At 43.9% G+C, this 15,509-nt stretch overlaps 1 protein-coding gene across 7 annotated transcripts in view; it reads right to left on the bottom strand.

Annotated features, from left to right (window-relative positions):
• LOC115137318 (pericentriolar material 1 protein-like) overlaps positions 1 to 10,678 on the bottom strand; it is a 34,347-nt gene extending 23,669 nt beyond the window's left edge. For 6 of the 7 annotated variants that reach the window (XM_029673582.2, XM_029673584.2, XM_065024752.1 and 3 more), the window contains exons 1-10: positions 10,512 to 10,678; positions 7,253 to 7,376; positions 6,194 to 6,445; positions 4,002 to 4,325; positions 3,178 to 3,348; positions 2,333 to 2,452; positions 1,777 to 1,957; positions 1,537 to 1,646; positions 872 to 1,154; positions 395 to 587 (exon numbers count right to left, since the gene is read on the bottom strand). In XM_029673582.2, the coding sequence (XP_029529442.2) occupies positions 395 to 587; positions 872 to 1,154; positions 1,537 to 1,646; positions 1,777 to 1,957; positions 2,333 to 2,452; positions 3,178 to 3,348; positions 4,002 to 4,325; positions 6,194 to 6,445; positions 7,253 to 7,357 (1,739 nt within the window). In that variant the 5' untranslated portion in view covers positions 7,358 to 7,376; positions 10,512 to 10,678. Of the gene's footprint in view, positions 1 to 394; positions 588 to 871; positions 1,155 to 1,536; positions 1,647 to 1,776; positions 1,958 to 2,332; positions 2,453 to 2,665; positions 2,755 to 3,177; positions 3,349 to 4,001; positions 4,326 to 6,193; positions 6,446 to 7,252; positions 7,377 to 10,511 lie in introns of those variants that run through there. The other variant, XM_029673587.2, reaches the window with a different exon arrangement.
• Between the last annotated feature and the right edge of the window lie 4,831 nt (positions 10,679 to 15,509).

Here is a 15,509-nt window from a genome sequence, read left to right as displayed (position 1 = left end):
CTGATCAATTTGACATTATTTTAATGGACAAAAAAAAAAAAATGCTTTTCTTTAAACAAGGAAATGTATAAGTGACGCCAAACTTTTGAACGGTAGTGTACATACATACTCATACTCCGGACATTGCTCGTCCATATATTTATACATTTCCATTCTTTTAGAGATTTGTGTGTATTGTTGTGAATTTTTTTATGTTACTGCACTGTTGGAGCACACAAGCATTTCGCTACATCCGCAAAAACATCTGCAAAATATGTGTATGCAACCAATAAAACTTGATTTGGGCAAGTCCAGGAAGTCCCTCTGCGTTTGTCAGTTTTCTTCCTTTTGTTGCCCCATGAATACAACTGTGGTGTGATGTGCACTGATCATAATAATAGTTTGAGTTTAGTACCGGAGTTTGTCAGCTGGGGCGTCCTCATGCTGGGGTTGCTGGGTGTGTGTGGAGGGCTGGTAGGTGGAGGCATCCCGTCTTATGGCTGAGGCCCCGTTGGGCTCTCTGTACAGGGCAGACGGGCGGTCCGAGGAGGGGTCCGCGCCCAGAGCCAGGCTATGCTGAGAGGACAGGGGCACACTGGCGCTGCGACCTGAGGGACCAACCCACACATCACTCACACATGCACGACAGCAAACTTACAAGCTTCTATCATATGCACCAGGGTTCTCCCCAAAGAATGTAAGATGGGAGCTGCGCCACAAAAAAAAGATAACATATAAGTTTGTTATGATTGAAGGCAATGTTTTGCTCTAGATTGCAGGAAATGGCAGTCGCAGGTGTTCAAGTAAGCAAATTAATCAAATATAACCCCCCCCCTCCATCCCTGACGGTGTTAACCCTCTCCTAGTCAGTTAGAGACAAACCATAACTTACAGGAGTTGTTGTTGAGGGTCTGGTCACGGAGCGAGTGCAGCTCCTGCAGGATCTTGTCCATGGTCTGCTTCTTGTCCTGCAGTTCCTGCAGCTTGGTCAGCTTGGCGCTCGCCGCCGAGGCCGACGTAAGGGTGATGGAGGTCAGGGAGGTGAGAGGGGGGGGACGGAGGAAGGAGGAGGCGGCAGAGCGGGGAGGAGGGGAAGGCTGGGAGGAGCGAGAGCGGCAGACCTCCCGGGAGAGGCTCGCGGCTTGTCTGCGGTTGTCTGGGACTGCTGCCTTGGTCTGAGGAAGGAAAGGCACACAGGATGTTAGTAGGTGAATGACCACAAACTCAGCATATATTACTTTGATGGGTAGCACTTCACATTACCACACGGGATAAAGTGACAATAACATGGTAACAAGTTCTAATTACTCAACATGAAGACTTCATTTTGCCCAGTTATCCCTTCATGTAATCATTCTAGTTACAGGGTTATACACCACGTCTGTAATAGAGGGGTAACAATACCTTGTTCTTACCACATCAGCCTGTGGCGTAAAGTGCTACCTTTTGATGTTTGCCAGGGTTGTATTCATTAGGCATCAGACAGAAGAAAACGCTAATACTTTTGGCTACAGTGTGCCCTAATTCATACGACCAGGTATTGTATGTTGCTGGTACCTGGGAGTCGTGCAGCTGGTTGTGGAAGCGCTGAATGAGGTCGTTCAGCTCATCGTTCAGCTCCGAGGTGATGCTCAGCCCTGACACACTGCCTGTGGTCTCTGTCGGCACTGGAACACACACCAAATGAAAAAGGTTAAGTATGTGTGTGTGTAGCTACCTGCTCCGCATATGCGCTGTGTGTCCAGTCAGTGTATGTGCTCCTCTGCATGCGCCCTCTCTATATGGCCCGTGTCTCACCGGTGTCAGCCATGGTGTGGGAGGCGTGCTGAGAGCTGTGCTGCATGGTCAGTAGTGCTGCCTGGCGGCCCTGTAGAGCCCTGAGCTGCTCCTGCTGCTCCAGCATCTTCTTCAGGAGCTCGTGCTGCTTCCTCAAGTTCTCCAGCTCCTCCTTCTGTTCACTGCGGCCTGCAACACGGCCCTGTTGGAGACACACACATTAGAAAAATCGCCAGCACAAGCAAAACTGGTTGTGCGTCAGAAGCTGACCGCGCAGACTTCCTGGTGTTACACCGGCAATGGGAGGGGGAGGGAGAGCAAGGAATGACGAGAGGGAGGGATGGTGGGCAATAAGATTAGCCTCAGTCTGCTTGGGTGTCTACTTCTAGAAGCAACGTCTTACTATCTGGTAGAGATTGTAATGCAAATCCCTAGTCAGCGTATCAGATGATCTCGTTTGTAACCAATCCAAACTCCTCTACAACAAAAACAAATAATAATAAATAATTTAACAAAAAAAATGAAAAAAATAGCTGAAGCAGAAGGGGCTGTCAAAACTAAAGGATTGGCTACTCACAGTGGCGTTGGAGACGTCCGAGGAGCGCACCTCCATGTTGAGGGAGGCACTCTCTGGCAATGAGCCTGAACCCACGGCCGAGTCCAGTGTTCCCGCCTCGTCCTCCTCATTCTCCCTCGCCTACAGAAGAGGGGGCAGTCAGTAAAATAGTAGGCATGTACTGCAAGCACGGGCTCCCCTCTTTGGCCTGACCTATACTGACTGTGTAGTGGCTATGGAAACCAGGTCTCCTCAAGCATTTCCTTCCCTTTCAATGTAATACTTGAACAGTGGTTGGAGTGATAAAATGAGTATACAATAATGAAAATAGAAGGACTGCTGATAATTACTCACAAATGCCAGAGGGGGGGGTAAACCCATTTAATAAATGACACGTGCCATCCAGCAGTTCAGAAGCAATGCGTGTCATGTCCTAGATTTGTCTGCCAAATGGAACAAGATACATGATTGTCTTGTCGGCATGTTTCAGACAACTTGGCATAAAAATAAAAAAATACATGACCAGGGTGCAGTGAAAAGTTCCCAAACACAACAACTTGAACTATCAACAGCAATGTGAGAAAGAAGCAGTGGACTGCAGGCTTCTTTAACAGGCAAAAGCCCAAGAAGGCTAGCTTAGCTTGTTTTTACTATCAATACCATAGAAAAAGTGAATTGAAACTAAAAGTCTTCCGAAAACAGCCTCTTTCATCCTTAAATGACAGGATGGAAAGAGATGGGCCAAAAGAGATTTTTTTTAAATGTAAATAATGAGACAGATCAAGCCAAAGCGAGAGAAAAGGAGAAAAACAACAAAGACAGAGAGACGGTGAGAAAGCCGGGATAAGCCAGCATACTGTACTGACCAGCATCTTCTGTAGGAAGCGGAGGTAGGACCTCTCCTGCTCCTTGAGGTGGGCGATGAGGTGGGTGAGGCGCTCCACGTTGGCCGGGATGTCCTTCTTCTCCACCAGGTCATCCCTCATGGAGCTGGCCTTGCCGATGTACTCCCGGATCTGAACCAGCTTGCTCACCACCTGACAGGGACACCAGAGAATGTGAGGGTGTGTGAGGGACAGGGTGTGTATGAGATAGTGTAACAACAGAGAGAAAGAGCATGTGTGAGTGTAAATGATAGAGAGAGCGAGACAGAGAAATAGTGTGAGAGAGTGCAGATACCAGGCCGCTCACTGCAGACTGAGATAAACGAGGGTAGAACTCACTTGGGAACCTGCGGTGGTGGCATATTTTTAAAATTGCCCTCAATACACACTGCTTTCATCGTCATCTTGCTCACCTAGGCTCCCATCCTTGTTCTACCATTTATTTTCTTACAGGAGCGAGAACACAGCACGCCATGTGATCGTTTGCAGCCAGTACAGGACGATCAGTTCAGTGCAAGCATACTAAATGGTGAAAATGCTGTTCCAAGGTATGCTATTTATATAGATTTGTCCAAAATGGGTTACTGAGTAGAACAAATTTACCCACAACTAAACTATCTTGATCGTATGCATTGTCCTATGTTTGTTCTATTTTAACTAAGTATTGAAACTACAAACTTCAATAATTTGCATTGTGCAATATGTAGTTGATCAAACAAAACATACACTGTCTGTGTGTAGTCTAAAATACAAGTCCTGAAAAGCCCTAATCCTTCAGTAATCCCAAGTGCCTAGACGTTGCCTACCTGGCTACTGTCGATGCTGAGCTCTCCTCTCCCATCCTCCTTAGGGGGAAGGAGCCCTCTCTCGGCCCCTCTACCTAGCCTGGGGGTGTCATTGCTGGGCTGGGAGGGGATGAACGTGTCCCTGAGACCCAGGCCAGGGCTCTGCTTTTTGGCTGTGGCGGCGACGGAGGGGGTTGTGGGGGCCGAGGCTGAGGGCGCCTCCCGGCTCTTGTTGGTGTTCACGTGAAGCGGCAGGAATTTGAAGGGCTTTTTGTTTTCCGCCGCCAGCTCTCGCTGGTTGTTGGCTGCTGTTACACGGCCCTGGGAGTCACTGCCGACGCTCCTCTGAGAAAACAGAGAGCGAGGGATGTGTCATAACCTGGCATCCAGTCTATATTACAGTAACCTGGCTTCCAGTCTATATTACAGTAACCTGGCTTCCAGTCTATATTACAGTAACCTGGCTTCCAGATGAAATTCCAGTACTATGAAACAGAACAACGCAGCAGATCCTCTGCAATATAAAAAGCTGGAAAGAAGGTTATTTGGAACATTGAAAGTTTAACTATTCACATACCTAAAGACAACAAGTGCACGTTTTTAACAAGAACAGTACCCTTCCACAATATCTTTGGTGAAATTGACCCAAGGGAAGCACGATATATCTGAATCGGCCAACATTAGCTAAAAATGCCAACGTTGGTATCGCCCCGATGTCTAGTTCACCGCCGATGTCAAAGCTGACGTGCATACCTATATAATGTAGATACATGACATACTGACGCTATGTAAAATTTTGCGCTACACGTGCAACACAGCATTCCTAACCTAGCCCACAAAATGTCTGCTGTGTGGATCGAGCAGTCAACAAGTCAAGCAGTCATTTGAAAGAGTAAGAGAAGTTCAGCGAGACAACTCAAAAGGCGAAATCCAAACCCGGACGACGCTGGGTCAATTGTGCGCTGCCCTGTAGGACTCCCAACCACGGCCAGATGTTTATTATGATTTTTATTTCACCTTTGTTTAACCAGATAGGCCAGTTGAGAACAAGTTCTCATTTACAACTGCGACCTGGCCAAGATAAAGCAAAGCAGTGCGACAAAAACAACAAGAGTTACAAACAAACGTACAGTTAATAACACAATAGAAAAACAAATGAAAAATCTATATACAGTGTGTGCAAATGTAGAAGAGAAGGGAGGTGGGCAATAAATAGTCCAGAGGCGAAATAATTACAATTTAGCATTAATACTGGAGTGATAGATGTGCAAGTAGAGATACTGGGGTGCAAAAGACCAAGAGGGTAAGTAATAACATGGGGATGAGGTAGTTGGGTGTGCCATTTACAAATTGGCTGCGTACAGGTACAGTGATCGGTAAGCTGCCCTGACAGCTGATGCTTAAAAGTTAGAGAGGGAGATAGATATAAGGGAGATTGAAATTCGTTCCAGTCATTGGCAGCAGAGAACTGGAAGGAAAGGGGGCCAAAGGATGTGTTGGCTTTGGGGATGACCAGTGAAATATACCTGCTGGATGTGATACAGCCTGGATTCGAACCATGGACTGTAGTGATGCCTCTTAAACTGAGATGCAGTGCCTTAGACCGATGTGTCCGTGTGTGTGATAACTATTTAACTAGACTGCTTAAAATGCCACAAACATTTAAAATATCAGTTATCGGTAGGGTTGCAAAATCAAATTCAAAGTTTTCCAGAAATCCCAGTTGGAAGATTCCTGGATTTCCTGCTTATTCCTGGAGTTTTCCAACCAGGAAAACCTGGGAATTGAGAAATTTTCCAGAATTTTGCAACCCTAGTTATCGGTCAGGAAGCCTAGTGGTTAGAGCGTTGAGCCAGTAACCGAAAGGTTGCAAGATCGAATCCCGGAGCTGACAACGTAAAAATCTGTCCTTCTGCCCCTGAACAAGGCAGTTGACCTAGGAACAGTGGGTTGTCATTGTAAATAATCATTTGTTCTTAATTGACTTGCCTAGTTAAATAAACGTTTTTATTATTTTTATTATCGGGATCAGTTTTTTTAGCAAGGAAAATATTGGATATCGGTATTGGCCAAAAATGTCATATCGGTGCATCACTACTCTACACATTTCCGGATTAACTATTACCCCCCTTCCAGACACCAACCCCCAACAATCACAGATGAATCCACCAAGAAATGCATAGTTCAGAAAACTCTAGGGAGAATCCTCTCACCTCATCGAGGTCAGTGAAGTTGATCCTCTGCCGGAGACGTTCCAGCTCGGCCTGATCGGGCACCGACATCTGGGTGGTGTACTTGACATGGGGGAAGGTGTGAGGGGTGTTCGTCCTTCTCCGCCCCGTGCCAGGTGTGGACTCCGGGGAGATGTCATTGGTCAATCGGCTCTCCGCCACGCCGCCGGCTGAGAATTTCTTCCTGTTCTTCTCCGTCGAGCGGTTGGCCTTCTTCTGCTGGATGCCCCAGTCCTGAGGGGGGACAGGGAGCTCAAAAGGGGTGTAGGGTGAAGTTATCCCTAAACACTGATCTTGGGTCAGTTTTGCATTTCCTCCCCACAAATGGTTCAGGTTAGGATTGAGGGAGGGGGAAGCTGATCTTTGACATTTACCTAGGGGAAACTTCAACCTGGAGTTTAAAAGGACAGAAGCTCATATCGACATATACATGTGTTTTATGTAATACCATGTACTACACATCATGGTTGCCCAAAGAGGACACACTACAATAAACTTGTAATACACCATTTCAAATCCATGTCTTGCTTTGGTCAGCATTGTAGGTAGATTGAAAGACTCTAAAGCTAGTCAGTGAAGGGATGAATCCTTACTAAAGCTGTAGATACCACAGTGCGAGTCATAATACCCATAAAACCTAGCGGACAAATAGGGAAATAGTTCCAACTGTTTTTGCGCCATTCAGTTTTTCCACATAAGGGTTTTTAGAAACACGTCAAATAAGGACTGTTTTATGTAGATGAATGGTGGGGAAATGATTGGAACCATTTCCCTGTTTGGCCTCTAGGCTTTACGGGTATTATGACACCTCCACTGTAGGGCTATATATCCACAAACTACTTATGCAACCAAAGATTTTGTTACTTTCACACATCTCCAGTTAGGATTTTGCCTTTTAGTGTCCATTCTCAATGGTCCCAAATGCCACCCTATTCAGCAGTACCCTACGTTCAACCAGGACCCATAGGGCCCTGGTCAAAGGTAGTGCACTTAGTCGGGAATAGGGTTCCATTTGGGACACAGACATTGTCTCCTCTGTACCATGTTGTTGAGCCTGTCCTCCAGGCTGCTGCCGTTGGTAACGGTCCAGTTATGAAGCTCCTGCTCGTCTGCGCAGTCGTCAAAGGGGGAGCCCCCTGTTGCCATGTCCTCCTCCGCTCCGCACCTGTTGGGTCGTTGACATGCATCGTCAGTCAACACTATAGAACGGATTTGGACTGGAGACTCTTTCATACTGGCATACTGTAAACAACTAATTTACTCACACACTCACCAGGTTTTCCATTAGCTGGTAATTGTTGGATTTAGGACAATTAAGAAAATGAAGCAGATAAAATTGTTGCCAGCCAAATTGAGCAGGAGAATAAAATAAAATCCTCCCAGTGCAAAAATAATGCTTTATATTAATTGATGGAAATACATTTCACGTCATGCTAATCGTCTATTAGGTTATTTTGTTAAATTTAGTGGAAATAAAATTGGGGTCTGCTCCCCCGGGACAGAGATATCAGCTCACAGATAACTTCACTCAACCTTCCAGAGCAGTGGTCACCAACCGATCAATCATGATCGACCTCCAATGTACTCTGTCCACAAGAGTAACAACATGAACGTGTGTATAAAAAGAAAATTGAGACTGGCTACTTAGCTTATTCAAGCCTATAGGCAGAGGGTATCATTTCTGATTCTCTGTAAAAATGGTATGACAATAACGCATTTTATTTTGTAAAGTCTTTTCTTGCATAAAACAGCATTTTCAGTCACTTTGTCTGAAGGACAAGTTGATAAAGAGGTTATTGTCAAGCCCTGCATGTTTTTTCCCCAAAAGTCATGGAATCCTACACTGAATACCACACATTGGCTGCTACTGTAGGCTGAGAGAGAACAGCTATTTCCATGTTAAAATGTTTTGGAACGCATTTGTGTCATTGTTTTTTATGCTAGGCCACTCTGGCAGGCCTACATTATGATCAAATAGCCACAGATGCCTACACACATGGCCACTGTTAAAACTAACTTACAGCAGATACAACCTCAGTGCTCAGAGTAACAGCACGTTGGAAGTTGCACAACATTTTCACAACTTTCAAACTTTTTCTCAGCAGACCTGAAATTTGCTCAGTGACGAAGAAAACGAGGGAACATTGGTTGTAATGTATCATTTCTTACCTGCACACAGAGCCTATTTTGAGCAAAATAACGCTTGTCAGACAGCACTAGAGCTGCAGCAGCTCCTCAGCTCGTTGTTGCTGGAGTAAAACATGTCCTTTAATAAGACCAGTCATTGGGCAACAATTCTAACGCAGTCACCCGTTCAAAACGGTTTTGATTGCCACAATTAAAAATATCTAACATTTTTATTTCTCAACTGGCAATTACAAAGGTAACAGTAGGCATATTAATACTGCGTCACCCACCACTTGGCAATGTGAGCTGGCGGCAGTATGCATTTGGAAAACATACATAATTGTCTGAAACCTGAAACTTTTTATTCATATTATGTGGCATGTTTTACCTTGCTACAAAGCAGCCTAGAAAAAAATCTGACCATAGAAACTTGGAAGCAATTATTTTTATAAAAATAATTCCTCATATGCCATTTAAACCAGCATCTCTCCTGTTGGGTTTCATATCAAATCCCAGTTATATTAGCAACCTAAGTTTCTAACAGAGATCGTCATCTCTGTCACATATAGAACCGCTGGCATCAGGTGCGCTGTTAGTAATGGTGTTGTTTTCCCCAAAATTGCATTTTAGCACATTTTAAAAAATAATGCTTTAGTGTCTGCTTCATTAAAAGGAGTTGGATGTTCTGTTAAGATTAATACCATAATCAAAATGTTTGTCATTCTGAGCACCGTGAGTGGACGTCCTAATGGGTTATACACACAATGCATAACATTATAGCTCAGGAACATTTCTCAAATTGACAGCAAATTAAAACATATCAGGTCACGTTGTCTGGGACACATTTTCCAAATGGAAAATATAGGAGGTGTGTTTCCTTAGTATCTACATCGTTATGACATTCGTTATGACATTAACAGAGTGCATGACTGTAGAGGTGTTTGTTGCTTTCAGAAACAGCCTCCAGTCCGAAACGGTACCTTGTTCGGAGGAATGTTCCTGCAACTAAGCAACAGTCAACATTCACAGACCTTTCCCCTAGGACAAGTATTAGAGTAAACTAAACCATAACATGTGAAGCATAACGTTAATAATCCAACACACCACCACTAGCTTGCCACAAACCAGTGTATGACTTATTTATGACATAGCTAATAGTAATAAACATTACCGATTTCAATAACGTTACCTTACCTATCGATTACGTACCTGTGCGGTGTATTCAGTCACCCACTATTAATTGGTTGGTTTGCTATTGGAGAGGTAGCGGATTGAGTAAGGATTTCTTTATGACTAACAGTAGTTAGCTAACTTCACGACAAAAGGCGCGGTTTAGTCTAGATGGATTTGCGTTAAACCTCTGCGGTGTAGACCACTAGAATTCCCGGTCAAGTTTACGAAATTCCCTCCACTTCTGTAAATTCGCAGGAGCCAACTGTCACTAGCAACTGAGAACTTCTAACGTAACAAAGTATAGGGACAAATCAATGCGGCCTGTTCATCATTTGGGATACAAAATGTAGCTATGCAATTCTAAACTAGTTTACATTTGGCTTTGTCACTGTTTGGCAACATGAAGTTGAACGCCTTGGTAACACTTGAGCCCCCCACTCCCCTACCTTCCCCGCGAAAACTGGGGGTGAAATTCCGATAATGGAAAATACGTTGAAGGCTAACTAACGTTAATTGTTGCCTTCACTGCCCTTGGAAAGTTTGAACAATTGATATTCAAAACAAAAGCTGATGTTCAATTCGGGGGGGGGGGGGGGGGGGAGTACTGTCACTTGCTAGTAGGAATTACAGTTAGTTAGGAATTACAATACCTTGCTGGCACTGGCGTAGGTAACGTCAACTTGTTAGTAGGTAACGTGACCTTTCTAGGTAACGTTAGCTAGCTGGCCAACTAAAAACAAACAAGATTTCACGGCCTGACAAGATAGCTAGCTACCTACTTAGTTATTGTTGTCTATAGCAGTTTCAAAATGAGTACACGTAGCTGGTTAAATACATTAGCTTATCATGACTCCTCGAAAATACAGCACCAACCTAGTTTTGTTTTGGGTAAGGGGTAGCTAACTTGATAGCGAGCTGCGTGATGATGCTAAGTTAGCTAGCTGGTGGTGAACTAGCCACTTGCCTTGGCTAATAAAAGTAGTGGAAATAAATGAATTACCTCAGTGAGTTTTTTGAGAAATTATCGTAACACGTTATGGTCAACGGCTCATTCTAAGAGACATGAGAAGGCTGGTTTCTCAATTAATAGAAATGTCGTTTCGGTGTTGTTGATGAATCCCCTCAGTCAATGTACGTTATCGGTCCAGTGTCAGCCATTATATTATATTCCCTGTTCAAGAAGGCGGAGTGATATAAAATAGTAGTGCTACTTGCACAAGAGAACCTCGTCATCAATACGGTTATGTTTTTCCTCAAATGCACACACACAGATATGTAATGAGTATATCAAAGTGACTGTAATTGTGTGTACAATATTGTTGGACAAATGTACAGGCAATGGCACCCCTATTGAATAAGGTACTATTTGGCCTCTCGGATGGTTCATTATTGGTACGTTACGTTGCAAGAATGTCAGTGTTTAGCCTGAAAGTTTAATTTTGAACAGATCAAGTTTAATTCAATGTAATCAAATTGGCCAATGACTTACAGTATTCACTCACACTGGTGTCATGGACGCGTGTAAATATTCAAACTGTTACTAGCTGTAATTATATGATAACCAAACAGACCCCTTTGTGAATCAATAGAACCTACCCTTATCATCTGAGCTGAAAGTTTGCAACGCACATACACATAACTTTTTTTCTCCCTAAAATCTATATTAATAATACATTGAGACTGTAGAGAAGTATAAAAAAACACCGCAAGATCTGCTTAAGTTTACAGAATAATGTGTCCGACCACCAATTTACAACTTTTCTACAACTCCATCCAGCTAGATGCTCGCCATCCGATGAAAAGCACAAAATAAGACGACAGCGCAAAAGTAGAATTGGAGGCGAGCATACATCGGTGTAGGCGAGTTTTGATTGGGACTAAAGCAAACCAGACGACATCATTTACTTGTTTTTATTTTATTTACGGATAGCCAGGGGTATGCTCCAACACCCAGACATCATTTACAAAGGAAGCATGTGTTTAGTGAGTCCGCCAAATCAGAGGCAGTAGGGATGACAAGAGATGTTCTCTTGATTCGTGTGTGAATTAGACCATTTTCCTGTAATGCTAAGCATTCAAAATGTAACGAATGTAGTGAAGTTAAAGGTAAAGTAAGGTACAGAGACCCCCAAAAAACGACTTACTTTACACCACTGCTAAGGTTAGCTGAAGTTTGTCGTGGCTGTTTAAAGAAAACTGAACCATGGTTTTACAGTTTATTTTGGCCCATAGACCATTTTCAGGGCGAGGAACAGTCTAACATCAAGTTGTAAAATAGTGAAAACAGAATGACACGGTAACATCTTCTCTCCTGCTAAGTCTGTTATTTTATGCCCAATATAATTGTTTCTATTTCAACGATATCTGTACAGCCTTATCGTTCATCTGAACTATTACTATATACGGGAGATAGCTTATTATATTGATTCCGTTTACATCACACTCACAATATCACCCTTCCAATTTGCTTCTTTTTTTATCTAGCCCAGCTCAAAACACCATCCAGCGGGTGGCGTTGTTGTCTATTTCTGGGCTCGCCACCCGCATAAACCTCAAAAGAAGACGGCAACGCAAGCAATTCTGCAAGTCGAGGCGAGTTTGTTTTCGACTGAATGCCGAACTACCCGTCCTTTGAAAATGGCTAAACTACAGTCTTTGATTGTGTTTGTCAATAAACGTTTAACAGTGGCTGCAGTGGAGATTTTAGACGTTGTAGAGAAAGTCTTCGCCGAGTAACAGGAGGAGATTCCCAGATCTGAAGAGGAGAATGACCGGCTACGGAGACTTCTGCGGATCACACCAGAAATAAAATAACGTAGAATAGACTCCCTCCACTCCTCTCTCGCTGACTCTGAGGAGGAGGTTATCCCTGAGCAGCAGCTCCCATCCAGATTAAAAAGGAACAGGAGTATCTCAGGACCAGTCAGGGGGTTGGGAAGATTCAAGGGCTAGAGGCTGACCTCGTAGAGTTCATATACACTCCTCCCTGTGTGAAAAGTGAATGTGATCAGGAGGATCAACTTCAGTCCTTGACTCTTCCCCAAATGGGGAAGCACAGAGAGAGTGACCCTAAACCAGGGATTGTCAATCCACTGAAGATGTCTAAACTACAGTCTTTGAGTGTGTTTGCTCTAGTGAGCGTTTAACTGTGGCTGCAGTAGAGATGTTGGGAGTAATGGAGAAAGTGGTAGAGGAGTACCAGGTGGAGATTTCCCAATTTAAAGAGGAGAATGACCAGCTAGGGAGACTGCTGCGGATCACACCTGGAATAAAACAATGTAGAATAGACCCCCTCAAGTTCTCTCTCGCTGTCTCTGAGGAAGAGGACCCCCCGAGCAACAGCACTGTGAGCAGAAGTGAAGCTCCAGTGTGGGGCAGGAGGACACAGAGCCCACACAGATTAAAGAAGAACAGGAGGAAATCGGGACCAGTCAGTCATGTAGGACAGCTTCAGGGACTGAAGGCTGACATCGTAGAGTTCATATTCACTCCTCCCTGTGTGAAAAAATGAATGTGATCAGGAGGATCGCCTTCAGTCCTTGACTCTTCACCAAACGTTGGGGTACAGAGGGACTGACTCTAAACCAGTGAATCTCAAACCTTTTGTCACTGTGACCCACCTTGACAATCCCTGTGACCCTCCAGATAACCAAGACAATGTCTCCTGCCACAGATCAGCCGCAAGCAGCGATCCAGTAGAACTTGACAGCAGCCCACCATTGGATCCCATCCCAGCACCATGTCTAAAAGAAACTCTCACCGGGAAAAGATTGAATCGCAAGGGGACACAGACTCATACAGGAGAGAAAACCTTTAGCTGTGGTTCCTGTGAGAAAAGCTTCAATCGCAAGGGGGCCCTAAATGAGCATATAAAGACTCATACAGGAGAGAAACCATTTAGCTGTGATGTTGGCGGGAAGAGCTTCAGACACAAGAAGAACCTAACTGAGCATATCCGGAGTCACACCGTTTAGCTGTGGTGACTGTGGGACAAGCTTCAATCGAAAGGTTTCTCTTAAAAGGCATGTACTCACTCACACAGGGGAGAAATTGTTTGTTTGTGGTGACTGCGGGAAAAGCTTCAGACAGAAGGTTAGCCTTAACAGTCATATGCAGACTCGCACGGGAGAGAAATCATTTGTCTGTGGTGACTGTGGGAAAAGCTTTAGACACAAGGGGACCCTAACTGCGCATCTACTGACTCATATAGGAGAGAAACCATAAGGCTGTGGCGACAGCGGGAAAAGCTTCAGACAGAAGGTTACCCTTAACAGGCATATATGGGCTCATACAGGAGAGAAACCAAGGGGAAGAAGGGGAACCTAACTGTTCATTTACTGACACACACAGGAGAGAAAAAAAAACATTTAACTGTGTTGACTGCGAGAAAAGCTTCAGACTCAAGGAAAATCCACCTGTGCATATGCAGACTCGCAAAGGTACAGGGGAGAAACCATTTCGCTGTGTTGACTGTAGGATGAGCTTCAGACACTAACTTAACCGGGACAGTAATATATAGAACATCCACAAAGAAAGAAAACAGGACAAAATTGGATAAAATAAAGACAAGGAAGACAGAGATCAGGGGATGGGAATTAGAAGGCAGGATATGGACAACTCTGTTAGGAAAGCAAAGCAACTCTGGACCATTCATGTTGTTGGTTTAAGATAAATGTACTGTATGTGTGATTCATTTACTTTTGTCAAATGAGTTTGATTTAGTTTCATGGTCAAAGAGTACAGAGTATTGTAGGAAACCAGTCCTGGTCTGTGAGGAAACTCACACGTCTGTTGTTCAAAGTACGTTGATGTTTTCACCCTATTAGAAACAGGAATTCCTGGATGTTTTTTATGTCTCTCAGGGCTGTGAGAGAATGGCAAGACTGATGTAATCAATATATTAAACATGTTATAATGTTCAGGGGAAAGGGGGGGGGGGTGAACTAATGAACCAATCATTGATTCAAGTCCCTCATTAGAAACAGCTGTGGTAGTGCTGGGCTGAAACATAAATGTGCACTCCCTGGGGATCCCCCGGGAATGTATTGAGGAACACTGTTCTGTTATGTTTGCTAGATTCTAGAGTCCTGATGGATTTAATAATGATGGAAACTCCCTCCAGCCAATGCTTTCACCAACTCAATGCTTTGAAATCCTTTACGGGGAGTGTTCGAGTGCACACTTTGAGAGAAGTATGGAGAATTGGAATCTCAATTGGGATGCTTGACTCCTCGCGTCCTCTCCTCGCCTCCTTTTGAAAAAGGTAAACAAGGAGAGGTGTCTCCACTTGCGCGTCATGAGGCATGCAATCAACGCTATCCCGGGTTCACCAGGGGCATTAATCAAATCCCCTCAGTTTCTGGGTCACAGAGGAGAGGAGGATGGATGAGTCGAGGAGAGGACGGACTTGAGAATCTCCCTAGAACTCACGTACGCACCAAAAATCCACAATATATTATCTTCGTTAATTTACAAATAAATAACCATAGAACATGTTTTTTCACATAGAACATAATTTTTCTCCTCATTGTGCAGTATAATTTAATTGGTGTTTGTTTTGTTTTGCATCAATATTCACTTGAGTGTGATTTTTTTCCATCACAAGATAATCAACTCTGGTTATTATTACCCCAGTAAGTTCTCTGAAAGGATGTTAAAGAAGTAGTTCAGTATTTTACAACTTGATGTTAGACTGCTCCTCACCCTGAAAGTGGTCTATGGGACAAGAGAAGTTGTAATCAATGGTTCAGTTTTCTTAACTTAAACAGCCACTACCCACCTAGCACATTTGGCTCCTTTTTTTTGGTTTCCTATTGGTTCTGGGAACAAAACCATACGTTTCCTGACCGGTAAAAAACAACATGTTTTAAACATTCTTAGAATGGAAGTAAAACATTTGCCTGTGCTGGGATTGTGAACTTTTAGGTGGCAGGGAGGTTCTGAGAACTTTTTACTATGGTTCCCTGAAAGTTTTTTTCCTGGGAGGTTTTAGTAACGT

The sequence above is a fragment of the Oncorhynchus nerka genome, linkage group LG11, assembly GCF_034236695.1.
Source record: "Oncorhynchus nerka isolate Pitt River linkage group LG11, Oner_Uvic_2.0, whole genome shotgun sequence".
In the NCBI taxonomy this organism is placed as follows: domain Eukaryota; kingdom Metazoa; phylum Chordata; class Actinopteri; order Salmoniformes; family Salmonidae; genus Oncorhynchus; species Oncorhynchus nerka.
The sequence above is the reverse complement of the archived record's forward strand: the minus strand, read 5'-3'. Positions and strand labels throughout refer to the sequence as shown.